Raw genomic sequence first — 27,506 nt, 5'->3', positions numbered from 1 at the left:
CCTCTTCATTACAGTGGTGCCTCGCAAGACGAAATTAATCCGTTCCGTGAGTCTCTTCGTCTAGCGGTTTTTTCGTCTTGCGAAGCAACCCTATTAGCGGCTTAGCGGATTAGCGCTATTAGTGGCTATTAAAGGCTTAGCGGCTATTAAAGGCTTAGCGGATTAGCGGCTAAAGGGCTTAGAAAAGGGGGGGGGGAGCGAAAAAAAATCGGAACACTCGCAAGACGTTTTCGTCTTGCAAAACAAGCCCATAGGGAAAATCGTCTTGCGAAGCAGCTCCAAAACAGAAAACCCTTTCGTCTAGCGGGTTTTCCGTCTTGCGAGGCTTTCATCTTGCGGGGCACCACTGTATTCTGGAAGGTGATAAAAAAACACACCCATAACAACAACAAAAACATATGATACTTTTTGCACATTCATGGGGGGATGGTCAACTCAATGGAATCTGCATATTCATAAGCAGCATACTGTGATTATTTATCTATTTAACTTGTTAGCTGGTTAACACAAACTGAAAAAGTCTCTAAGCAACTTACAGAAATTGATGATGCTAGGGACAAACAGGAAGAGAGAAGTAGGACATAGAATCACACAATTGTAGGTGATGGCTTCATGGAGGGTTTGTTGTTTCTGTCTGTTAGTATGTTGTGTATTTTTGCTGGCTGGATCTGTTGGGAGTTGGTGTCCAATGACATCTGGAGCTCCAGGGATTTCTCACCTCTGCCTTAAAATCATCTAGTTGGCTCTTGCTGATAACAGAATGCAAGGCCACATGGACCCTTGGCCTGAACCACTTCAAAACATAAATTTCAGCCAACAATTTCATTCATGGCAGTTAACTGCTCATATGAGCAGTGAAATGTGTGTGAGGAAGTCAAGGGTTTCAGGCAGGGCAACACGCACTCCTCCTGAAAAATATGAATAAATCTGCTGCCAGGGTTTGTGAGCTTCCTGTTCACACACTTGACATCCCTTGTGCAAAATAATATCACTGTGGAAGAGGAAGAAAACGAACACTGAGTTCTTTCCCTCAGTTTCTCTTCAGAGTCCACGAAATGCTGACAGGATTTATTGCCAGGATTCTCGCACCATCCCTACCCTTCCCATTTCCAGGAATGCCCTTGGGTGTCAGAGTTCACTGAATACACTTTTAACAGCATCAGCTATTTGAATTTTGAAATAACACAAGTCTGTAATTATAAGAACCAATGGATGCTCAATCCGAGTGGAAACGTGTGGTGTCGATTGTGGCGGCCGTAGTTTGAAGCCTTTATTAAGTCAGCTGGCAAAGCATCCAATCTCTCAGCATTAAATTTTATGGCAAAGGAGTGGAGTGACTGAACTGTTTTCTTTTCTCTCCCCCCTTCTGTTATATATCGCTTACGTGGTCTAGTTCTCAAAACCACAGCCATTGATCTTTAAAAGGGGTGTGTGTGTGTGTGTGTGTGTGTGTGTGTGTGTTTTAGTGTTACTGGTAGCCACACTATACTGTAACATTTATGGACTCTATAAAATCTTACATCGTTTTGGTCTTTCCTCAGAAGAGCTTTATGCCAGACAGCATGAAAGTTTCATGCTAAACTCGTCTGTGGCCAAAGTCATTCAAAAAGAATTCTGCACCTGAGCTGCTTTAATATAGGACAACCTGCAGCTTTACAGAGACCTTCCTCTGTAGCTGCCCTTTCAGGTGGAGACAGATGTGCCATTTTAAATTGTGGTAGGATTGAACACACACATCTTGCATTCCAAGGCATTTGTTTTCAGCACAGAGGAGGGATTCCAAAATGGCTCCCTGTCACGGCATGCACAGTGATCCACCATGATTCTCTGCAAGTATAACCAAGGTGCCAAAAATGTTGATTACCAGGCAGCACTCAGCTGCGTACTTCACCTAAGGTCGTAAGAAACTCACTTTTGGCTCACAGCATTCATTTTGGTCCCTAACAGAGGAGTCCTAATGCAGCAAAGGTTTGGGGGTGAGCCCCACAGGTGAAAATACATGTCTAGGAATTCGCCCACCACACTCTCTCCTTTTCTGGCAGCCATTGTAGCCCCCATGGGGATGCAACTAAAAATGGTATCCCCTTGGTTATCAACATCACCAGATATCTGAAGAAGTGTGCATGCACACGAATGCTCATACCAATAACAAACTTAGTTGGTCTCTAAGGTGCTACTGGAAGGATTATTTTTTTCTTCCTCATAATGTCTAGAAATCCTCAATCACTTTGTGAGTTCCTCCATCTCAGTTACTGTCAGCCAACAAAGAGGAGCAGGGTTAGGGAAAGTTGCAATATGTTGACCATGAGTAATGATGGGTATTGTCTGAGGAGTGGCACATCTACTGACAGTTGTCCATGTGGCTGGTTTCATTGCATGCATGTTCATTACTTGACTGCAATATCAAGTGACGACATGCCTGGGGGGACGGGGGACTGGTCCTCACAGATCTAACCCCACACACTGAACTTTCATTCCCTCCCTCTCATCACTTTTAATGTAGCGCTTTTCATACAAAGTTTGCACACTCAGCCACTAACTTTCGACTGCTTAACACTCAAGTGTACAGGAAACCCAAGTTCCCGCCAATTACCCTTGGCACATCCAACGCACACTATGAGAACAGCTGGTGTATTCAGTAACTTCTAAAATGTCTGCAAGGTAGGGTACAGCCACCTTTACACGCCCCAGGGACATTCAAAGCACTCAGCCTACCAGAAGTCCACTGAAGCTTCATAGTTATCATGGCACCAGTTACGAAGTATAGTTGTTGAACCAGCATTTAGGTATGGGGGAGTCTACTGTGTTTTGCCTGATTTTTCAAAATTATTATTATTATTTTTTGCTTGGTTAAGAATGGCTTTCTCGGAGACCCTACCTTTAGGCATAGGCAACCTTTGGCCCTCCAGATGTTTTGGACTACAACTCCCATCATCCCTGACCACTGGTCCTGTTAGCTAGGAAACATGGGAGTTGTAAGCCAAAACATGTGGAGGGCCAAAGGTTGCCTATGCCTAAAGCTAGGGTCTCCGAGAAAGCCATTCTTAACCAAGAAAAAAACATCTGTAGGCCAAAACATCTGTAGGGCCGAAGGTTGCCTATGCCTGCTCTAAAATGTCTGCAGGTAGAGTACATGCCCCAGGGACATTAAAAGCACTCAGCCTACCAGAAGTTCACTGAAGCTTCATAGTTATCATGGCACCAGTTACAAAGTGTAGTTGTTGAACCAGCATTTAGGTATGGGGGAGTCTACTGTGTTTTGCCTGATGTTTTTTGTTTTGCTTGGTTAAGAATGGCTTTCTCGGAGACCCTACCTTTCAAGTGACATTCAGAATCTTTTCTTTTGCAGCCATTTCGTAGAGTGACGTTTTCAGTTGTGAGTCAGCCTCAGGACCCACATCAAGGGTCATTGCAGAGTTGCTATGACAGCGGTCTGGAGGAGTCAGAAACACCAAGCAGTAAGAGTTCTTCAGGGCCGCGGCTGGGTGCCCTTCCACTCCCAGAGGACAACTACGAAAGGACTACGCCGGATGGCAGTGTTGGTGAGGCAGAGCATATGGAAAATGGTAGGGGCATACACAACACCCCACACACATACTCGATTTACACTAGCGAGTCCAACATGAAGTAGATTTGTCAAGAGGTCAGTGGGAGGAATCATCATCATCATAATGCAAAGGTGATGAAGCATACATTTAGGGCTGGATCCATCCAAATTTTAGGCACTTTTAAGGCCCATTTCAATGGGATGATATGTAAACATCGGCACGGAACCTTTAATGGAAATCACTGGGACGTGAATGTGCTTAAGTTTGATTGGATCATGCTCTTAATATTGACCCGACAAGGTTGATTAAGATGGGGGAGGGGAGAGAAACATGCAAATATAAAGCATATTTAAACAGTATTAATGACACAGTTAAATAAATACATCTAAAAATATCAGCACATAGCCGATGAAACCTATTTAAATTCTTATTTTTTAAAAAATAATATGTAGACATAATCTCTTTTTAGTTGTGCGCCTTTTATTATTATCCAGGAACTGTATATGTTCAGCATTAGCTAGTAGAAAATAGAAATTCAACTTTCCTTTTAGATTGTTGTCTCTTCCCTGCTTGCATGCACAGGGTTTTCAAAACATAGTGTATGTTGCTTACTTCCTATATTCTGCTCATAGCAAGGGGCGGAGGTTGCAGCATCGGGAGGTGGGAATTGTAAGAAAGGCTGCGATACAAAGGAGTGTGTGTGTGTGTGTGTGTGTGTGGCCATATATTGTTGTCCACTATGGAAGGCAAAGTACCAAAAACATCAACTCTTCCATGGCAGACAATATTGAATCTTCAGCTCCATTTCTGTGCTTACTCACCAGATAATAGCTGGTGGCTGGAGATAGCAATGAGAGCAACTTGCTTAGTCTCCCTTCTGTATCAGAATTTTTGATTTCCATTTTTTTCATAATGGTATTCTGTAATCCCAAATTCCAACAGAGGGACAGATTATTAAAAGAAGAAAAAGTTGTGTGGGTTTATTGTTACCAAGGGTAAAAAAAAAAAAAAAATTCAATGTGTTTGCAGCAATGTATTTAGTTTCCACACTACTAAATGACTTCAGTATTTCCCCCCAGAATGTTTCATTATTGGTGTGTAGTATGAAGAAAATAGCAATATAATAGCAACAGTTCCCAGTTATTTTTTTCAGTGTGCCTTGAATAGGTCTTAACAATCCATTGCCCCATGCTTTTATTTGCCTAGATCTGAAATCTTTTGAAGTCAATTATATTGATTTCATAGTTATACCCACAGAGTAGGTTATTGAATGCCAGAGTACAAGCTAATGGAACCATATAAAACAATGCATGTCTAGATGACATTTGTATAGATGTAAGAGCATGAGTGGAATGGTGTATCGGACTTGTTTGGAACCATATATAGAGTCACTGATTCCGTCAAAGTATTTGTTTTACTTTCTTTTGGAGATTTTATATCAGCAAATAATTAATTGTTCTCATGGTTTTGTTCCCTTTAAAATAGAAATATCAACACAACAAAAGCAGAACATTTTCTGTGATTCGGGGGGAGGTTTTTCCCATTATACTTCTGAAAAAAAGTATAATAATAATATATATAAGTATAAGCATTAGGGACACCACATAACTTTGCAGGTTCTGATTGCGACATTTGTTTTACAAAGAGTAAAGCACCGAGGTGCCATTTTTTTAAAGGACGGAACAAAGATGATTTTGTTTGGGTGCTAAAGATAAACAGCCATGTTTGAAGGCCTCCAATTAAATTAAAAATTAAATCGATACATGTTGTATTTCAAGAACATTGGTTGCAGTTACTTTTTCACCGCACAAATATGTAGGAAATCAGGAGCGAAAAAATTGGTTTATACCAAGTCACACCATTGGAACATACAGCCCATTGAGGTCAACATTGACTCACAGTGGCTTGCCAGAATTTAAGTTAGGAAACATTTCCAGCCATATCTGAAGATGCCAGGAATTGAACCTGGGATTGTTTGCATTTAAAGAAATATGTTTCCACTGAGCTGTGTCCCTTCCCCAAGATCCTCTTCTTCTTTCATTTTATCTCTCATAGCTTTTCTTTTCTTTTTTTTAAGTAAGAGTTTAGTGCATTGGGCTGTAGTCTGGTCTTGACCTTGCTTCTGACAGGTCACCATATAATCAGAAGAATCTTTATTTGCATCAGCCACTAGCCATGGCAATAAAATAAAATGTACTGAAGAGAGAGGTAAAAGCTTAACTATAGAAAATACATTTAGGGGGTTTACATGAATAATAAAATAATAGATTTTATTCTAATTGCTCCCGCTAAAACCCTTGCAGTTTTTGCTGTTGCTTGATCATCTTGTTCTGCTAAAAGAAAGGACACAGTAGCAATGGTTGAGTGACCTGGCACGGACAATAATAGAAGGGTAATGACCTCACTCCTCAAATCTTTATAAAGAGTGCAAGCCAGAAGCACACAAGCCACTGCCATCTCCACAGGGACAAAACCATTTTTCCAGTGGAGTTTTTTGAAATCGACCCTCAAGTACAGCCAAAGGCAGCATATTCAATCTTGCAAAAGGGAAAGCGCACCTGCATTTGGGAATTGTTAAATTTTGCAAATAGGGTGCCAAAGTGTCAAAATGACTGGGTGGAAAACAATCATACCACAGACAGAATTTCCTTGGTCTGACAAGAGACAAGTAATGCAGTGGTCACAAGGGCCAGAGACCAGTGAAGTGATTCTGAATGAGATGGAATTCAGATACTGGATCAGGCAGGCAGGAACTGATGGCCAGAGCAGAAGATGTAGTCACGGAGCAGCTGGAAGCCAGATATGGGTCTAGTGTCATGTGATGTGATCAATTGCTCAGTTTTATTGACTGGCATAAAACAAAGGTCTGTATAAGGCCTGGTGCCTCTCCATTGGTTTGGGAGATCAGCATCTTCAAGCTGTGGTTATCAGCACTCAGCCTAGAAGCAGTGGCGCAGCTTCATGCTCTGGCACCGGGGGGCGGAGAGCAGGCGGGGGCGGGGCTGGCACATGTCCTGGGGGTGCAGCGGGAGGGCAGCCATGATGGCACCCCGCCAGGATCGTGCTGCCAGGGGTGGTGCGCTCCCCCCGCACACCTCTTCCTCCGTCAGTGCCTAGAATAGGTGTCGTTGTCTATAGAATCTGGCTGATATCTTAGAATGCTGGTGGCCCAGGAGTTAAGGCACCAAAGGCTGATCACTGGAGGCCTTGGCTTGAAGCTTCCTTTCTGTGTCTTATACTTATTTGCATGCTCAGGTGGAAATATGTCCTGCTGAACTCCTTGAGAGTTGCTTCTGGTAAGTGCGCACAGAATTGCAGCCTTAATTGTTGCAGCAATGGTGACTAAGTGTGGCGAACTAGGGAACTAGACACAGATATACATGATCTCAGTGCATAATCATATTTGCTCCGAAATGCACGGAAGATGTGTTGATTCCTGCTCTCCTTAGATGTTACCACCAGTAGAGCTTGTGACTGCACCTGGCTGGTTTTTAAGGCTTTGGGCTATGAGATTAATTGGTTTGCAAAGTCACAGCCTAGGACCCTCGTACCTACGGGACCGCCTCTCCTGGCAATTAAGTTCACTGAAGAGAATGATGATTATAATACACATGGTAAACGGGAGTGGGGAAATGGGGCTGGTCTGAGCATAGTTGCAAACCTGGCAATCGGCTAGAATGCAAAAATCCCAGAGAACCTATCCCAGCTATTGAAAACGTACTGGAGAGAAAGAGAGCCAACCTCTGTGCATTAGTAGTTAGAGGCAGTCTAGGAGCTGATCAGTTGTGTGATCAACCTCAGCTGCTAAAGAATCTTCTGTTATACACAAGTGGCTCCAGGGCCATAGAAAGGTAGCATGAAGATATCCCAAACAAAATTAGCTTGATGTCTAATTTAGCCTCCACTTCAGCACTTTCTGGATGAAAGATTATATATATATATATATATATATATATATATATATATATATATATATATGCATGCCATCAGTACTCAAATACTGGTTTGACTCTTTGTTTCAAATTGCTAGGCAATGAATAAATTAATATGTAGCAGCTTTCCATTTTGGTAAACAGCTCGAGGTACATGTTTATGTATTTCATTTGCGTCATTGCAGAGGCCGTTTCATTTTTTTAAACAGAAGCAATATTCATGTAGGAAAATGCCATGTGTGAAATGGCATAAAGTGTTTGGATTAGGAGGGTTTAAAAAAATATAAAATAAAATAAATCTCACAATTCAACAAGTCTTTCCCACCCATACAGTCACTATGTATCCACCTAACAATGCACACCCAAGCCCCGTTCATCTTGATGGATGCTTTCCTTAATGGAGATGGAGACACATCTCCTCATTGGGATCACTAGTGATGCACAGCTGAAGTGAGGGCAAGAGGAGCTTCCCTTGTAGGTATGAAAGATTAACTTGAGCCCTCCAGAAAGTGGGTGACATTGTGATGAAAACTATGCCATACCAAACGGTTCTTCTGCTGTCACTGTCTAGACTTGACTTTTCAGTAGCGGCATGTCATCTGCCTCCAGTAATTTTTGTTGGCACTCGCCTGTAGGTAATGACAGAACAAGAGGCAATGCACTTTTGCTAGTCTGTAAATGTTACATTTGACATTTGAGGGAGGTCCCCCCCCCCCCAATTTTCCCCCACGCTTCAATTCCAGCTTTTAACCCTGCCCCACCAGCTTCTGGAGTAGATCTGTACTGCATAGTTTCATCTCTTGTATTTAATGGATTATTCTGACATCAAAAGCATGGGATCTGAAACTTGTCAGCCATTCATTTGTCCCATTTAATTGGAGCCTAGGTGATCTGTAGCTGCTCTGGGGTAGCATCTTGCATGACTCGCTTTTAATCAGGGACTGCACTGAATGTTTCATTCAGCTTTCCTACCTTCTCCCCCGTGGGATCTATCTTGCTTTTCTTTTTCTTTTCTTAAGAAACGCTGTCTGCACTCCTGATAGTTATGACTTCAGATAGTCACAGCTTTCCTTCAACCACTGTTCCATGGCTTTTTCTTAATGATTGATATGGATGCATTTAAACTAGATTTTAGATCATTTCCCATGCAATAAACTAAAGCTCTCTCATTCCCCCCACTGCATTTTCAGTGCAAGCTGTGCATAAGATTGAAAACAAGGTCCTTTTTCCATGTCAGCAAGGGGAGGTCCTTGAGATCCTTAAAATAGGGATGTCATTATCACAAAGCTGGTTCACAGCGTACTGCATTTTTTGCTCTAGAAGACTCACTTTTTCCCTCCTAAAAAGTAAGGGAAAATGTGTGTGCGTCTTATGGAGCGAATGCAGGCTGTGCAGCTATCTCAAAAGCCAGAACAGCAAGAGGGATTGCTGCTTTCACTGTGCAGCGATCCCTCTTGCTGTTCTGGATTATGAGATTCAGAATTTTTTTTTCTTGTTTTCCTCCTCCAAAAACTAGGTGCGTCTTGTGGTCTGGTGCGTCTTATAGAGCGAAAAATACAATACTCACCAGATGCATTTGATGAGGACTCCAATGTCCAGACCCACTAAACACTTGCAAGAAAACACAATTGGATGTTAACCTGGGTCACTGAAGTGGAAGTTATCATGAACACCAAAAAGCACAACATCTAGAAAAATTCAGATTTTTAAAAGCATTTTTCTTCTTCAAATTTTTGCATGCATGCTACATTAGAGACTTGAGCCAACAAAGAAACCGATTGTAGGTTTATGGTACTTTTTTGAAGTGCATGGGAACTTCACAAGAGCTCTACTGCATTCAGGCTCAACTCCCATTCTTTCAAAGGTGTTTGTGCATGAGAACATCTTGCTAGATTGTATCCATTGCTTCTGTATAACTTCAGAAACATCACAGCTAGGGAGCAGGGGAAAATGTATCATCTCATCATGAATGTGCAGTAGTCTGACCAGACCTGGTTATTCCCAAATTTTTAAGATTTAATAGTAACTTCTTCATATATCTCCTATCCTCTGACGTCTCTCTGCCTTCTATATAGGAATCTCATTCTATATATTCAGCAGAATCAAGTGGCTCAGCCATCTTGGGACTGCACAGAATACATGTGGAATAATACTCCTTACTTTCACACACATTTAAGAAAAACCTTCCTGCACAAAGAACACTTTAGGGAGAAGGCTTGCTTGGAATATTTCTCCTCTAGCTTTCCATGGGTCTTCAAGTAATGAAGTCCACCATTTATTGGACAATGGTAAAGTCCCAGGACACCTGTACAATGTGAATCTTCTGAATGCACAAACCCCTTGCTTGTTTGGTCTTGTTCAATGAGTGCACCTAAGATTAGCCATTACTTTTAACATAAACATATGCATTTTTAAACATTACCACTGGAACGTGTCCAGAGGAGGGCAACCAAAATGGTCAAAGGCCTGGAAACAATGCCTTATGAGGAACGGCTAAGGGAGCTGGGCATGTTTAGCCTGGAGAAGAGGAGGTTAAGGGGTGATATGATAGCCATGTTCAAATATATAAAAGGATGTCATATAGAGGAGGGAGAAAGGTTGTTTTCTGCTGCTCCAGAGAAGCGGACACGGAGCAATGGATCCAAACTACAAGAAAGAAGATTCCACCTAAACATTAGGAAGAACTTCCTGACAGTAAGAGCTGTTCGACAGTGGAATTTGCTGCCAAGGAGTGTGGTGGAGTCTCCTTCTTTGGAGGTCTTTAAGCAGAGGCTTGACAACCATATGTCAGGAGTGCTCTGATGGTGTTTCCTGCTTGGCAGGGGGTTGGACTCGATGGCCCATGTGGTCTCTTCCAACTCTATGATTCTATGATTCTATGATTCTATATGCATGAGGAAGAAGATGTTTAAATGATGTGTAGTGATACCTGTCCCATGATACTATGCTTATTGTTCCTTTAAATTGTCCAACATCATTGGGTAAATATTATTTATATCACACAATAGGAGTTGTAGGGTGGTACCTCCGTCTAAAATTAGCCATGAACATACCCTCCAACAGTCCTCTGATGAATCTTGTGATGTCCTGTTCAGTAACACAACAACAACAATTTTATTATTGACACCCCACCCATCTGACTGGCTTGCCCCAGCCACTCTGGGCTGGTCTAACATATATTAAAAAACATAATAAAACATAAAACATAAAAACTTCAACTGCCTTCTAAAAGTTTTATAGTTACTTATCTCCTTTTCTCCAGGGTAGCATAACTCCATACCCTCCAACCTTTCTCCAATGACAATAGGGACGTCCTACAGAAAAACGGCACATTCTGGGGTCGAATCAGAAACCAGGACAGCTTCTGTAAGTCTGGGACTGTCCCTGGAAAATAGGGTCTGTATGAAGACCACCGCCTTTAATAAAAAGCCAGTGCTATTAATATGTATTAAGTCCTCTTGTGTGTTTATGTACGTATCTTTGTTATTGGTGTTAATCTTCCACCTTGAGGTATAGGAATTTGGGTATCTGGGACAAGGAGGTTATGTGCAGAATGAGCACGAGAGCATACAGTGTGAAGTGATACAGTTTTTCTACTGCTTTAGAGGTGTTTCTGCCCCTTTAAGATTCTGAAGATCTTAAATCTGCATTTTAAAGCCTCTGCATCCTGCTAGCTGTGGCATGCCAAACAACTACTTTTACAAGCTTGCTAATGCTGCCTGTAGCAGGACTTGTAGATCTTGTTGTGACTCATGTTATAGTTACATTGGAGTGTAAATTCCAGCACAGCAGTTCAGAGTACAGATGGGAAATGTGCCTTCTTATAATTGTTGTACTAATTATGACTAGTCAAGACTGAGGCCCCACTTTGTTAGGTGTTATGCAAACTTAACCAAACACCAGATTTGCACATCTAAGTTATTTTGTTTTATTTTTGGGAAATGCTTGGTGGTGACACGTGCTGTATAATTTTAGCCCGTTTTCTTTTTGTCTTAGAAATGATCTCTTAAAAATAGCCTTGTTATTCTGAGGGGGCTAGTTTTTGTGACTATGCTTGGTTTGGTAGGATTTAATTTCTGAACCATCTCGGGACTCCACTAGCTGAGATTTTAGCTGCAAAAGACTAGCATAAGGATTGCTGGGCTGGAACAAATGAAAAGACCAGCATTCAGCATCCAGACAGATGACTTCAGAAGTTCACAGCAAGGCATGAAGATGAAAATTGAACGGAGCTGATAATTGGAGGTAGCTGATAATCAGAGATCTACTGCCTCTGAAGCTGGATGTTCAATTTAGCTATTGGATAGATTTGTCCTCCTTAAAATTTGGCTTTCCTAAGTGTCCAATGAGGTTATGCTGAAGGAAGAAAAAATGTAATACAAACAGAAGAACTGGATAACAAAAGGGAGATTGTATCGCTATGCAGATAGCAAATGACAGTTCTCTCCCAAAGTCTGGACAAGATAACTTTGTTGCCTCCCCATAAGAGTACTGCTGAAGCCAATTGCTTTCACAGTCACCGAGAGGTGAGACTCAAATATACTTAAATTATCTCAAAGGTGTCCAATTTGTGGCTAGTGCTGCAGTGACTAGAGTCAGCAAGCTACTCCTCTGCAGCTTGTTACAATTTGTATTGTATTGTTACAATTTGTATTTCCACTTGTGCCTTGATTTCAGAGCCCCTTGTATGCTTCAAGAAGCATATTAGGACACTTATGCATACTAGGCTGCCCCTTGCCTTCCCTGGAATGGAATAGTTGCAAACCTTCAGGGAGATCTCCCTTCTGTTGATGTGAGTGTTTCTTGGATCTGCACAATGGAGCAAAACTGCTGGGTGGGTCTGCACACTGTTTAGGTTGTTGTAACTCCTGCACAAATACCTTTTGATTGCTATTTGTGTAAATCAAACATATTTGGATGTGCTGCAGAGGGAAATACACATTGAAAGAGTATTTTAAAGTTCAAACATTCTTTCAGGGAGTTGGCACTCTATACCTAAATATTTGTGCAATTGCAATCCATTCTTTATCACAGTTCCCTTGATTGAGTATATGTTAGGCAGACCTCACCTTTATGAGCTGGGCAGCTGTCCAAGGCTTGTGGCTTTTGTCCTCAATAAATTGTTAAATGGAACATGCCAGAGGTGGTGCAAAAGTTCATCTGTTCTGTGTGAGTTCTGTTTCAAGTCTTTACATGCATGTTGGAAATTCCAGGAAAACCAGTCCTAAAGGCTTTTTTTTTTTTTTTTTTTTGTCTGCATCTTTGGGGTTAACTTGATAGAAGGGGGCAGTGAAGTATCCTGCTCGATAATTAAATAAGTTTTAGCATAGATTTCCCCCCCAAGATTCACAAGCTTAGCCGTTAGGACTCTGTTCTAATTTAGAGGGAGTTATGGCTATAAATCCCTTTTGAAAAGAGATTAGGTAACCCTTGGTTTCAGAGAGAAGAATGAGTAATTTGGAGGAGGAAAAGCCAAAGGAAATTGAAGCTATGAGCTTGAATTAACTCTGAAAGTTAATTCTGGCATTCCAGGCGAACGGGTAATTAGAGGTGTGCTTGACCAAACAGTTGGACATTTTGCTTAAAAGGAAATTAAAATAAAGGATGCATGACACCCGCAAAAGACAAAAGGCAGGCTTTAAATATGATTAAGGTACAAGGAACGATACGCCTGTTTTGAAATGGAGTGTGTGCACCCAGAAGTCTAAAAGCAGGGAAGGAGAACCAGTAGCCCTCCACAGCGGCTGGCAGGGCAATGCAGGTGGGGCTGTGTTGTTGTTCTTCTGGCCTCCTGATACGGTGCTTTACTCTCATTTACCGGAAGGGCCAAGGTGCTTGGTGTGGCTTGCAGTGGCAGAAGTGTTGGATTAACTCTGGTGCCATGAATTTGTGGGATGTAACATAAGCAGTCAAGTACAACACTTCCTGTTTGCCCAGAGTGGACATGTAAGGGAGTGTTTCTCCAGCCAGGAGGGCTTCCTGTCACACCTGGTCTGGAGCTTCCTCCACCTGCGTGTGACCAGGTAGATGGGCATGACCCTGGGAGACCCCATAAAAGGGCCGGTCACGCAGCCTTCTTCCTCCTCCTCCTCCTCCTCTGATGATGATGATGTATTTTGCTGTCTGCTGGCTCTCAGCCAGCAGCACAAGGGGTTCATTCCCATATGGGATGAACTCAAACTGTCTTCTGTAACTACAAGCTTAAGCCTGCCTTTGGGGATCCAGCTGTGAACTGGATGTGAGTAAACTTCATATTACTTTTAAAAGAGGATTGTTGTGTCTTTATTCTTTTTAGGAGGGACTTATCAGGAACAAAACCCAATCTGGACAAAGCCAGATTGGATCGCTTAAGTAAAGAGATTCAAACGAATCTACCAGCTAGCTTCCTGCTTTATACGGGGGAATGTGAGTGAGGAAGGATAATATTTAATCAATATATCCTCTCCTAGTATCCACAACATCCCCCCTTCCCTGTTCCCTTCAGTAAGTGGCGGTGAAGCACAGTGTTGGGAAGCCAGGAGACTTCAATGGAAGAGAAATTCTGGCGTGGGATTTCCTCCTTCCATTCCTTTGGCTCCCCTGGCGTAAGAAGTGCAAGGATGTATTCTTGTTAAGTGCTGAAACTACACATAAACCCTGCTCTACACCATTTATCTATTTATTTGCTCATTTGAGAAGGATAATTACAGAAGCAGATTACTGAACACTTCAACATGGGTGGGACCAAGCCTCGTTGTTAATTTCTTATTTTGATAGTTGCCTGGTTCTTTACAAATGTGCCCATGCTTGGGGTTTTTTCCCCCTACTGGCTTGTCTTAACCTGCTTTTCCTTTCTTTCTTTCTGCTGTATCTATGGAACAAATCAACCCTAAAGAGCCCTGCAGGGGCACTTGTCCTTTTACTGAGAAATCTGTATTATTGCATCAGCACAGGAAGTGAAATCAAAGTGAATCATATCTAAAATTACATGTAAACAAGGCATAAGACAAGCTTGTATCTAAAGATTCTCCCCCTTCTTGCCACGTAATGGATGATTTGCTTTCTTAATCAAATGATTCCTTCATTTGTACTGTATTTTGGTTTGGTTTTTGTTTATTTGCAAACTGCAAGCAATGCTATAAAAGACCACTGCCATCCACAGAGGAAAAACATTAAGCAGCTTCTTTGCAAACAGATTTGCTGAAAACCTGTAAAGTACACAAAACTTGTATTGCTCTTTCTCCTGGAATTATCTCTCCAAAAGCTCTGGCCATATCATCGTAGATTGCATTAGAGAAGGTTAATTGGTTTTACTCTTGAGGGTGGCTTTCCCCCCCTCTGTCAGCACATATAAGCACTGTGTGAAGGATGCTGTGGCCCTTTTGTAGTCCAAGGGAAATTACATTTATATGCTCATGAATTACTAACACAATGTTTGCGTCTTTAAAAATATAATTAAACCCAAGCTAGTTTTTCACAGCGTGGGTGGCATTTCCCCCCCATCATTACAACATTGTTACTATAGAAGTGCATACCTGGTTACATTTCCCCTGATTCACATTCTCATTGTGCTACCTAGAAAGTAGTTTGAATGGCAGATCACTTGAGAGATTATTTCTATCAGTGGTGGTTTATCCTCTGTGCTGGTGGTCTTCCCAACACAGCTGCAGCTTCTCAGTTTGAGACCAGGGTTCATGTTATAGTGTGACATTCCACCAAAAGCAGCAATTCCAGGAATGTAGTTAAGTGCTTAGCAAATGTGGTGGCTTTTAGATAATTCCTTTTGCCTTGTTCCTCTGTCAGGATGGGTGGGTTACTGGACCTAACAAGCACCTAAACTTTATTGCATGCAAAAGCCTCTCAGCTGCCTTTGGAGAGGAAAAAAGAGGGATATTTGGGGGAAAATAGGCTACCCTCCCAAGCCAGACACCATAACTGAAATCTCTAGATCTATCTACATTCCAGATATGTAACCTTGAACAGCGCTTGGATTAACTGATGTATGAGTGAACCCATCTGAGACTCAGTATAGGCAAACATCCTGCATCTACCCACAACCCATGGAAGACCTATGACTTACTGAGACTTTCTGAATGTGCTGATTCTTCGAGCAGAGCTCTGCTTCTCCCTAACTCTTTGTAGCTCTTTGTGGTGTGGCAGCTAAGCCAAAGTGTGTCTCCCATACCTGGGATCTTGTTTAAGTGCTCTCCTCCTGAACCACGATCTATATCTGACATTTCACACTGATCTGAACGGGCTGAGAAGAAATAAAACTGCCGTCTCCTCCCCAGAAGCAAGCTTGTGTGCTTGTACTAAAGTATGACTTGCTTTAGCTGTTCATGTGAATACACCCATCGAGAGGCAGGGCCTAGAAAGACTAAATAGTCTATACAGCCAGGACATTTTCACAAACCCATGCTCCTTCTTGGTCCAATGTACATGATGTGCATTACTAATATAGATCACTTCCACAACATACTTTTATAGCTTTCTCCAAAGAATCTTAGGAACTGTCATTTCTTAAGAGTATCTGGGAATTATAGCTCTGTGAAGGGAAATGACCGTTCCTAGAATTCATTGAGGGGAACCATGATGGTTAAAGTGCTTTAAATGTGCATTGTGTGACCAGGCAGCGACAGCCCCAGCCCCCAGGGATCATAAGAAAGGAATAAAGACTCCGACAATGTGTTATGGAATTAAAATTAGGCCACAACTTTATTAAACTTCTGAATGTAGGAAGACCTTGGCTTAGGCCTTGGGCGAGTACCCATCCCAGCCCCCCAGCCAGGGGAACTGGGGCTCATCAGGGTAAATGGGATATGGGGGTACACTGTGAGATGTAAGTGTAGCAGGCAGCCCAGCCCATATCCCCACACACAGGGTAGTTCACTGACAGCCTTTCGGTGTATGGCCAGTGACACCCATTAGATAATCCCTTTTAAGAAGGGGCCCTTGAATCGATGCCACAGGAGCGTGAGTCACTACTTCACACACGCACACACCACATTATAGGGAAGAAAAGACTAAAGGATTCCACCCAAGGCCATAAACCACCCGAGTTGTGACGAATTGCTACGGGGAAGACAAAACCTGCCAATGCAGGAAAATTTCTTCCCAGTCCTTCAACAGCAACCAGTCAAAGACCACAGCAGCGCCCGCTAAACAGGAAGAAAAAGTTAACCTGCAAACAAGAAACATTCAACTAAGGGAGGGTAGGGAGGGTGAATCTCCTGAGCCGACTGCCTGCTACTGTCAGCTCCACCCCCAATATATAATTGGGACTGGCCCCACCTCCCAGCAATGAAACTTGACTACTGAGGCTGGGCATGAACCTCCAAATAATAACACTGAGAGGCAGGCCAGCCCATTTGCCATTAAGCTCCCTGGGAACTGTAGCACCACGCACAATCCCAGAAAGGGCACCCATAATGTAAAGTGTTAGTGCTCATTAGATGTATGGTATAGTTGGGAGTTACTTGTCTGTTACTTCATATATGTATAGGTACCTGGTGGTGTTTCTCTAAATGGGCAAATACTTTCAAGTGTCTTCTGCTTTTATTTTTTTCACAGAACAGATTGTAAATGAGGAAAATGGATAAGTTGACCAATCAGAGTAACCGGAAACACATAGGTGAATGTCTTTCTGAGATAGTTCAAACCATGTTATCTCTTGTAGGCTTTGTTGTTGTTATTTAGTCGTTTAGTCATGTCCAACTCTTCGTGACTCCATGGACCAGAGCATGCCAGGCACTCCTGTCTTCCACTGCCTCCCGCACTATGGTCTCACTCATGCTGGTAGTTTTGAGAACACTATCCAACCATCTCATCCTCTGTCGTCCCCTTCTCCTTGTGCCCTCCATCTTTCCCAACATCAGGGTCTTTTCCAGGGAGTCTTCTCTTCTCATGAGGTGGCCAAAGTATTGGAGCCTCAGCTTCATGATCTGTCCTTCCAGTGAGCACTCAGGGCTGATTTCCTTCAGAATGGATAGGTTTGATCTTCTTGCAGTCCATGGGACTCTCAAGAGTCTCCTCCAGCACCATAATTCAAAAGCATCAATTCTTCGGCGATCAGCCTTCTTTATGGTCCAGCTCTCACTACCATACATCACTACTGGGAAAACCATAGCTTTTACTATATACGGACCTTTATTGGCGAGGTGATGTCTCTGCTTTTTAAGATGCTGTCTAGGTATGTCATGGCTTTTCTCCCAAGAAGCAGGCGTCTTTTAATTTCGTGTAGGCTAGTTGCAAAATAAATAAATAGACTCGTAGCCAGTTTCATCATTGCTCCTTGTCAGTTTGCTGTAGACATTTAGGAGGTTCTTTGCATTACCATGAATGTGGATACGTAAACTGTACTCACAAGATTAATCTCTCTATTACGGAGAAGATGAATAGTAAGAGAATGGAATCTGTACTCGATCAGAAGTGACCGGAAGTAATTAGTCTCTGTTAATGCTGTATGTAGCCAGCATGAAATCAACTTGTGAAAGTCTTAACACTACAAAGAGGATAATTCAAAAGCAGGTGTCCAGAGGAAGGATGAGGAAATGATTGTAAACACCAAAGTTTGAAGGTATATAACTGGGCATTATTGCTATCAGTGCTAGTGCCAAGCTATTTTGTGCCCTAGGGAAGGCTAACTGCTTGCACACATGTGCAAACACACACATTGCTAACTTCAATTTTCCAAAGCATATGTCTTGTAGAAAAAACAACAAGCACAAAACTTGAAACTGTTCAATTTATTTTAAATTGCAAGAATAAGTAATACAAGAATCTTTGATTGTCTTTCTCAAATACAAAATAAAAATGTTTTGGCACACAAATAATCTTGTGAATCGTGCTGCTAAAATGTAAGTCTGCTTTTCCCTTTGCATATTTTGCCACCCATTCCTTCAGGTCAAATGCTGATGCTTGGGCATGTTCAATTGTCATAGTTGCCAAGTCAACTAGTCTCTTTTGCAAGACTGTTAAGTTTTTATAAGTTTGAGCTTTGAGAAGCTGTGTTCAAAATATAAAATAAAAGTAAAATATTACCAGAAATTTATCAGATATAACACCCTAGTTGGTCCCTAGATGGTCCTTGGTTGCTATCTCTGAGTTCTCAGTTGCTGACTCCAGTCCTAAAGGTAAAGGGTAAAGGGACCCCTGACCATTAGGTCCAGCCGTGGCTGACTCTGGGGTTGCAGCACTCATCTCGCTTTATTGGCCGAGGGAGCCGGCGTACAGCTTCCAGGTCATGTGGCCAGCATGACTAAGCCGCTTCTGGCGAACCAGAGCAGCGCACGGAAACGCCGTTTACCTTCCCACTGGAGTGGTACCTATTTATCTACTTGCACTTTGATGTGCTTTCGAACTGCTAGGTTGGCAGGAGCAGGGACCGAGCAACGGGAGCTCACCCTGTCACGGGGATTCGAACCGCCGACCTTCTGATCGGCAAGTCCTAGGCTCTGTGGTTTAACCCACAGCACCACCCGCATCCTGACTCCAGTCCTATGTAGTCCTAAATTAACCTGAAAATCAGAAACTGATATTAGACCCAATCTAGTCAACGATGAGCACATTTAAGTCCCATTGATTTTAACAGGAGACTTTACCACATGATTCTGGACTATATCGGCCTTCACCAGCCTGCTTCCTGCCAGATGTTTTTTGAACTGCAACTCCTATGGTCACCCTGGCAGGGCCTGGCAGGAATTGTAGTCCAGAACATCTGGAAGACAGCTTGTTGGCAAAGGCTGGTCTGTATCATTCCTGTTATTAAAATTGATTGATTTAAAATGTTTCCATGCTGACTTGCTAACCACACATTGGCAAGACAACCTGTACCAGATGAAAGCACAATAGCAGTACACACCCAGCATCAGCTGATAAATCACAGATTTCAAAGTAGCAGGTCCAGCCACCCACATATCAGAACAAACAAGAACTGTAAAGGCAATTATACCCACTATCTCCTCATCAGAGGTTTGGGCAATGGGATTTACCTGCCAGCTGAAAGATGTATATCTCCCTTGGAGAGGAGCTTGCTTCATTATTATACTATTTTTGTTGTCACCGTGCTGTGATATCGATGTAGCACTTACTTCATAGGCCAAAAATTGAGATTCTTACCACAAAAAGTCTGAATATGGTTCTGCTCCCCATTTTATCTTCACAACGACACTGTAAAGGGTTAGCCTGAGAAATGGTGGCTGACCCATAGTCACCCAGTGGAGATTCAAACCCCGGTCTCCCAGGTCGCAGTCCAGCACTCTAACCATTACGCTACACTGACATTTTGGCCCCAAGTAGAGACCCTGGCATTTGTAGTACTCTCATGTACTGGGCTGGACGCAGGTGGCACTGTGGGTTAAACCACAAAGCCTAGGACTTGCCGATCAGAAGGCCGGCGGTTCAAATCCCCGAGACGGGGTGAGCTCCCATTGCTCGGTCCCTGCTCCTGCCAACCTAGCAGTTCAAAAACACGTCAAAGTGCAAGTAGATAAATAGGTACTGCTCCAGTGGGAAGGTAAATGACATTTCCATGTGCTGCTCTGGTTTCGCCAGAAGCGGCTTAGTCATGTCGGCTCCCTTGGCCAGTAAAGCCAGATGAGTGCTGCAACCTCAGAGTTGTTTGCGATTGGACTTAACTGTCAGGGGTCCTTTACCTTTTTTACCAAAGACTTCTTGTTTCTTCCCAATACATTATGCTTCCTACTCTGTTCAAGGTTTCTTTACCTACACAGGATGAAATGATAGGTGTAGCATCTTTATTTCTCCCTGTCTTTCTGAACACAAGCCCATGAAGGCATCCATGAAACATGGCTCTACAAGACCATGACTTTGTTCCACAGGAGGGCCACCTAAAGTATGGGGTTATACTGAGGCCAGATTTAGGTTTGATGAGGCCCTAAGCTGCTGAAGGTAATGGGGCCCTTTATATGTCCAGCTGTCCTTTGTCAACAACAAATTGTCGCTGTTTTTTGTGTTGAATATATGTTAAATGGTAATTTATGGACCTAAAGGTAATTTATGGCCACTGTTGCTGTATGTAGGTTTTACTTTATTTGTTTTTTATCTTATATTTTTTATCTTATATTTTTATCTTATATTTTGGAACTGTACATCCAGTTTTTCCCCCCTTTAATTTTTTTTGGGGGTCCCCAAGAGAGTGCGGCCCTAAGCTATAGCTTGTTTAGCTTATACATAAATCTGGCACTGGTTATACTTCCACAAGTCCTATTACGCAGTTCTCTTGATTCCAGATTGGTAATAGAAAATCATTTGTTACTTCTTGGAGAACTGGATTTACCGAACAGCTTCCAGTCACCGATTCCTTGTCTAGGTGCATTCCTTGTCTGACTCTACAGTGGTACCTTGGTTGTCAAATGGCTTAGTTGTCAAACAAATTGGCTCCTGAACGTCACAAACCCAGAAGTGAGTGTTCTGGTTTGTGAACAATTTTTGGAAGCCGAACGTCTGACGCGACTTCCACGGCTTCCGGTTGAGTGCAGGAAGCTCCTGCAGCCAATCAGAAGCCATGCCTTAGTTTTTAAACCATTCCGAGAGTCGAACGGACTCCCAGAATGGATTAAGTTTGACAACCAAGGTACCACTGTAGATGTATTTATTGGGAGCCAGTTTAAAGGAGTAGTTAAGAACATGGGTGGGATGTTCAATGAAATCTTCACTCATACCAAGGTTTCCTTATCCCTTCACTGTCCTTAATTCCAGGTGTGTTGTCTCTATGACAACATATGTCATTCTTGTAGGATCCTGCATATTTTAATTATTTGTACACCACCTAGCATTATTTAGAAAGCGCTTAAAATTCTGCTATCTTTTGCATTTGTTCGTTCCTGCAGTTGTGGCACCATTGTACAAAGCCATTTCTGAGCTTGGGAGGAGAGGGGGTTGTGGGCTACCCCCTCCCACACACGCGGGGGCTGGCCTTTTGCCCCCGCGAGAACAGGGAATCCCCGGGCGTGCCTTCTACCCTGCCCGCCAATCGGCGGGCTGGGGAGGCGGGGCCTAGCCTATTTAAGGCCAGGCATGCCCGGGGACCGCCCTCTTTCCCCTTTCCAGGTGAGCAGTTTCGTTGCTGCTCGGGCAGTTAGGCATTGGCAGGGGTTCATTGTTATGCAAATGAATGGGGGGAAGGAAGTGCCATCACCTTCCCCCAATGAAAAGGGTAGTCTGGTAGAGGACTCCGGAGGGCGCTGCCTTGTCCGAAACCTAGGGAGGTAAGGGCCTCCGGCACGCCCCCAAGCGGTGACACCCGTGGGATCCTAGTTGGCGTACTTCAGCAGGACTCCCCTGGCTAGTGGTCAACCCTTCCCGGTCTCCATGCCGGGTAGTCGATAGGAGCCAATGCCTAAGGCCAATACCTTTCAATTCTGTAATCAATAAAGTTGTGGCCTTTTTATGCCCATTAACCTTAAATAATGTGTCCAGTGTCTTCATTTCACATGGGAGAGGGGACTTGCCAGGCAACTCTCAGTTCTTCGAGTTGGTTAAAAGGTATGTTTTTGCTTTTGCCCTAGAGACCTAAGCTGCATTTGGTTTTTGGTGCAGTGGGCATTTTCCGGACATGTCGAGGCCTGTCTTCCTAATCACATCTGTGACTAGTCACAATAGGGATTTCCATTAATTGTGTTCAAGTTTAGTAAATAGGTCACAAGCCTACTTATGCACTGCTTTGAAATTGCCCCTGCCTGTATATATTTCAAAAAGCATCCACAAATAGTATCAGCCTTCCCTCCACCCTCGCCCTCGAGTATTTTGCTTCTGGTTGTGGCATCTGAGCACCCAAGCAGCCTTTATTAAGACTCTGGCAATTAAGATTGTTGTCAACAAAGTCCTACCATACAGCACAGACATTATGTAGTGATAAGGTTTTAACAGCGTCCCTGAAACTAGGCACAGATAAATCTGCCAATTTTGGTTGCTGCCAGTTTTTTGTTTTTGTTTTTCTAATTCTCCAAAGTTCAGTTCTCCCCATTTCCACATCCCTTTGTGATCTTCTTGTGTGTGTGTGTGTGTGTGTCTTGCACATTTTCCCATGCACTTCACAATATATACAATTTTGTAAACCATTTTGCCTAACAACATTTTTGCAAGCGGTTCCACCAAATGCGATGCATTTCTGTATGTTCTTTTCACAATATAATTTACTGCCTTAAGAACATTTCTGAGCCTACCTTGACCTAAAATATGTATTTTCATCCTTTATTTTTTGCTTGAATAACTGCACTTCAAAATTCAGAAAGTGTGTATTTTGAAGGATAGTTGTATTTCATGTTCCATATTGGTATAGCAAGTGGGAATTTTGTTGGTTCTCTCTAAATTGCCCCCCCCCAAAAAAAAACCCTCATTGAACCTTAGCACAGCTGTTCAGAATGGTTTAGGATTTGTTAGCATGTAGGAAAATCAGGCTCCCCCGTTTAGCTTTTCCAAACCTGGAACTAGCAATCCTTGGGGAATTTGATCTTTGAAATTCCAACATGAACTGATAGACCTACACCACTTAAATTACTACATGGATCAGAACTTAGTTATCCACTGACTTTCACACTTCTAGCACCTCAAGTTTTGAAAGATTAACAGTGAAACCATATACATGTCTGTTGTGATGGAATTGTTATTGTGTATTTTAATTTTTAGATGGATTGTATAATTGTTTGTATAGTTGTAAACTGCTAAAAAGACATTTTGGCATAAAAGCTGTATATAAATTAATTTAATAATCTCCAGAACTTTGCTATTTTGTGCATTTGGCATTGGAAATACACTTTCCCTTAGCATTTGCCTGATGAAATACGCATAGGATTTAAATGTTAATTTAGTATAAACAATGCATTACAATGCAATCTTAATCATGTCTACATGGAAGCAAGTCTTATTCAGTTTAATAAGGTTTACCATTAGAATAAATGGGGTTAGGATTGCTGCCTTTATTTATTTTTGTTATTTAAAAAAAAGTCACTGGTTTGTTAATTATCTGGATCCTCATGACTTTTAGTTCAGTAGAGAAATAGAAGCCACGGGGCATGTGTGTTTACTTAAATTGTCCCTAGAATCTTGAATTTCAGCAAAAACACACACACATAAAAACAGGGATTGTCTGCAATGCAATACTGATGGAGTCATGCATGTTTGTGTGTGTCAATTTACTAAGAAAAATTTCCTACAGGATGTGTGTCACTGAGATTTACAAATGGCTCAGTTTCACTGCAGGCATAATTCCCCCCCCCCCCCAGCAAGCTTGTAGGGGCCTGTACTCCAAGATAAGATACACTCCATCTACCACACAAATTTCCTAGTACTATATGACAGCCACACACACCTCTTGTCTGTCATCCATGGCCACTGGTGTTGTTTGTACCCAGTTCTTTTGGAAATTCCTGTTTTAATTTTGTGTCCTTGGCTTTCTTTACAAGCATGTTGATTTCAGTTACCCTTGTGCATGCATATTATGACACACACAAGTTTGTGAAAAGGAAAAGAGATATTGTATACCACTCGATTGTAAAGCGACCAACCGTCTAAGTGGTTTACATTATACTTGCCCTAGATATTTGTTGCACTGTTTTCTGAGGTTCTAAATGCAGGCATGGGAAGGGGTGCTGAAGGACGTGAGGATTTGGGGATGCTTCTAGAGCGACAAAGGAACAGCTTTGACACAACCTCACCTTGCTTGTGCTTGCTCTCCACCCCGCTCCCTTGTTTTCAGCTGGGGGAAGCTTAAAGCATCTTTGTTTTCACAGTTTGTGAGCACAGCAGGTGGTCTGGTTTCCTATAAGTTAAAAGCAGAAGACACACACACAGACAGAGAGAGAGAGAGGTTTATGCCACATAGAATGTGTGTGTTTGTGTATGCATGTTATAGTGACTGCAATACCAAGCAGGTTTAACTGAACATACTGAATATTTATCTATTATGAAGCTATGTCAGAATTTACAATCGGGGTTGGTTGGTTGGTTTATTTACTTGGTTCCTGAACAGCTTGGCTCCCAAATAAATCAGCTCCCCAACATCGCAAACCCAGAAGCAAGTGTTCCGGTTTGTGAACGTTTTTTGGAAGCTGAACGTTCGTTTCGACTGTCGGCATTGTTTTCGTGGCCAATCAGCCAGTCAGAAGCCGCGCCTTCGTTTGCAAATGTTTTGGAAGTCAAACAGACTTCCAGAATGAATTGAGTTCGGGAACTAAGGTACCACTGTATTTTCATCCTCTTTTTCACACAATTTGTGTCTCCCAAAGCTCACATGAATATTTTTTTTAAAAAAATGAGAGAGATGGGGAAACACGGGCCACCAGTTTTACAACCTAAAACAACAAGACACATGGGGGAAAAGAAGGGGAGAAAAAGGTAGCAGGAAGAGATCAGTTATTCATGGCTAAAACAGTGTGTGTGTGTTTAGTGACCACAAGAGTTAGTAGCATTTGCAAATGTGCCCACAATCCCAAAGCAGGTTGGCAACGCCTCCCACTTTAAATTTCTGGAGTTTCTCTGTTGGGCAGCACAGATGGGCTTCTTCCTTTCATAGGCTAATTCTGTCTGGTTTCCCAATGAGCAGAGTGATGCATTGATTTCCAGGCCAAAAATAAGGTTTTCTGTGTAGGGAAAACAGAATTAATTTTAGCAATAGGAGAAAATGATGTTTTAATTAAAATGGTAAGCAACCCATTAATCAATGATTAATCAGCATCTCAGGTAGCAGAATATTAATCTTTCCTAAGGAACACTATGGCATAATGCTGACACAACTATAAATATGTGGCGTTCTCTTTGGAATTCAGCTTCAGTTTCTGATTATTCAGAGCACTGCCTTAGTTAAGAGAGAAGGAAGAACAAAACCATATTGGGAGCAGCGGATGCTCTTTCTAGTGGGGAAATGCAGAAAAGTTTAACATAAGGGCCAGATAAGATGCACTCATAAGTCTGCAATGATTAAGCAGTCCACTTGCACCCCATTGCACAGATAATATTTAGCACACCTTCCTCTCTAGTTGTTTGATTCATACCGACTCTTTAGTTTATACAGCCCTCATCTAGCCAGGTGGGCAAGAAATAGCTTCCCTCTGGGATATAATGAGAGACAAGACAAAAGTACTGGATTGGGGTTTTTTTTAATAAATGCATGCAGGTCCATCACTTATTGGCCATGTTTGCATGCAATGGTATGTCAAACCATGGCTTAGCACTAACAAGCAAATATCTGGATTCCTCAAGAAAGTCACAACCACTATCTTCTGGTCCTGCTTGTTGTTGTTGTTGTTGTTTAGTCGTGTCCAACTCTTCGTGACCCCATAGACCAGAGCATGCCAGGCACTCCTGTCTTCCACTGCCTCCCACACTTTGGTCAGATTCATGCTGGTAGCCTCAAGAGCACTGCCCAACCATCTCGTCCTCTGTCGTCCCCTTCTCCTTGTGCCCTCCATCTTTCCCAACATCAGGGTCTTTTCCAGGGAGTCTTCTCTTCTCATGAGGTGGCCAAAGTATTGGAGTCTCAGCTTCAGCATCTGTCCTTCCAGTGAGCACTCACGGCTGATTTCCTTCAGAATGGATAGGTTTGATCTTCTTGCAGTCCATGAGACTCTCAAGAGTCTCCTCCAATAATTCAAAATAATTCAATAATTCACGGCCATAATTCAAAAGCATCAATTCTTCGGTGATCAGCTTTCTTTATGGTCCAGCTCTCACTTCCATACATACATCACTACTGGTCTGGTCCTGCTACTTGGGACTAAACCATAGTTTGCAGGATGATGAAGAGTGGTGGGAGGCACCAGACCAATACCCCCCCCCAAGGGATGACACAGAAGAAGACTTAGACCCAGGACAATGGTGGGGGGAAACTGAGGACAGGTCCAAGGAGGGGACAAGCTGGGAGGTGGAAGAAGCTGGAGGCTTGAGTGAACACAGGGAGTCAGAAGAAGGAAGCCATTCAAGGACAGAATAGGGTGCTGAGGGTCTTAGTTTGAGCACAGACTTTGACAGAGAGCAGCCAGGCGCTGCCTCAGTTTCACAGCAGTGGGCAAGTCCATCTACAGCAGGCTGCCCTCCTCCATTCCACATCAAGATCATGAGTCTTGCATGTTGGTGAGCAATGGGCCAGACAGGCCCAGAGGAGCGTAGCTCCTCCTTGACATAGTTTATGTCTGCTTGGGAGAGGAGTCCAGAAGCAGAAGGCTAGAGAAGGAAGGAGGGCCAGTAATCTCTTCAACTAGAGCACTTGAGCCTAGGTGAACTCAGCTGTGTTTTCTGTTTCTGAATTAAAAAGCTGACTTCATATTGAGTCTCCGCATTCTGACCTGTGGATGATCCAGTCTGCCTGACAACCCTGACACTCACAAAACCCATCTGCCAACTGGAAAGTAAAGAAAAGGCCATCCACATGTACTTTTGCTTCACATTTCTAGGCACTTTAAAGCTCTCTGTCTGAGAGCTTCTTCCTCTTTTGCCCCACTGTCTTCCCTGCGAAAACCCATTCTTTAGCACCTTACCTTTCTCACCCTGATCTGGCCACAGTGATTCATGTGACAGTCACCTCCAGGCTTGATTATTGTAACTCGCTCTACGTGGGGCTGCCCTTGAAGTTGACCCAGAAACTCCTGCGGGTGCAGAATGCTGCGGCGAGGCTCCTTACGGGGTCCTTGCCGTGGGATCACATTTATCCAGTGCTTTACCAGCTGCACTGGCTCCCGGTGGAGTACAGGGTCAATTTTGACCTTTGCTGGTTTTGACCTTTAAAGCCCTATGCGGCTAGGACCCTTGTACCTACAGGACCCCCTCTCCTGGTATGCCCTGCAGAGGACCTTAAGGTCCACAAATAACAACACTTTGGAGGCCCCAAGCTGCAAGGTGGTTAGATTGGCCTCAACTAGGGCCAGGGCCTTTTCAGTACTGGCCCCGACTTGGTGGAATGCTCTGTCACAAGAGACTAGGGCCCTGAGGGACTTGACATCTTTCCGCAGGACCTGCAATATGGAGCTGTTCTGCCTGGCCTTTGGTTTGGACTCAGTCTGACCCTTATGTTCCCCTCCCCTTACGGTTTGGT

The 27,506-nt window shown here is 42.9% G+C and overlaps 1 protein-coding gene across 4 annotated transcripts in view; it reads left to right on the top strand.

The window, feature by feature from the left end:
* The window catches only part of PCDH7 (protocadherin 7), a 413,484-nt gene that overhangs the window by 185,013 nt on the left and 200,965 nt on the right, over positions 1-27,506 (top strand). Inside the window, exon 2 of one of the 4 annotated variants that reach the window (XM_083459780.1) lies at positions 3,350-3,566. The exons of 1 other annotated variant lie outside the window; for it this stretch is intronic. In XM_083459780.1, coding sequence (XP_083315906.1) covers positions 3,350-3,566 — 217 coding nt within the window. The remainder of the gene's footprint in view (positions 1-3,349; positions 3,567-27,506) is intronic. 2 more of the 4 variants (XM_083459782.1, XM_083459781.1) reach the window with 2 other exon arrangements.

The sequence above is a fragment of the Podarcis liolepis genome (assembly GCF_965112155.1).
Source record: "Podarcis liolepis genome assembly, chromosome: 9".
In the NCBI taxonomy this organism is placed as follows: Eukaryota; Metazoa; Chordata; class Lepidosauria; order Squamata; family Lacertidae; genus Podarcis; species Podarcis liolepis.
This window is presented reverse-complemented; position numbering and strand designations above follow the sequence as displayed.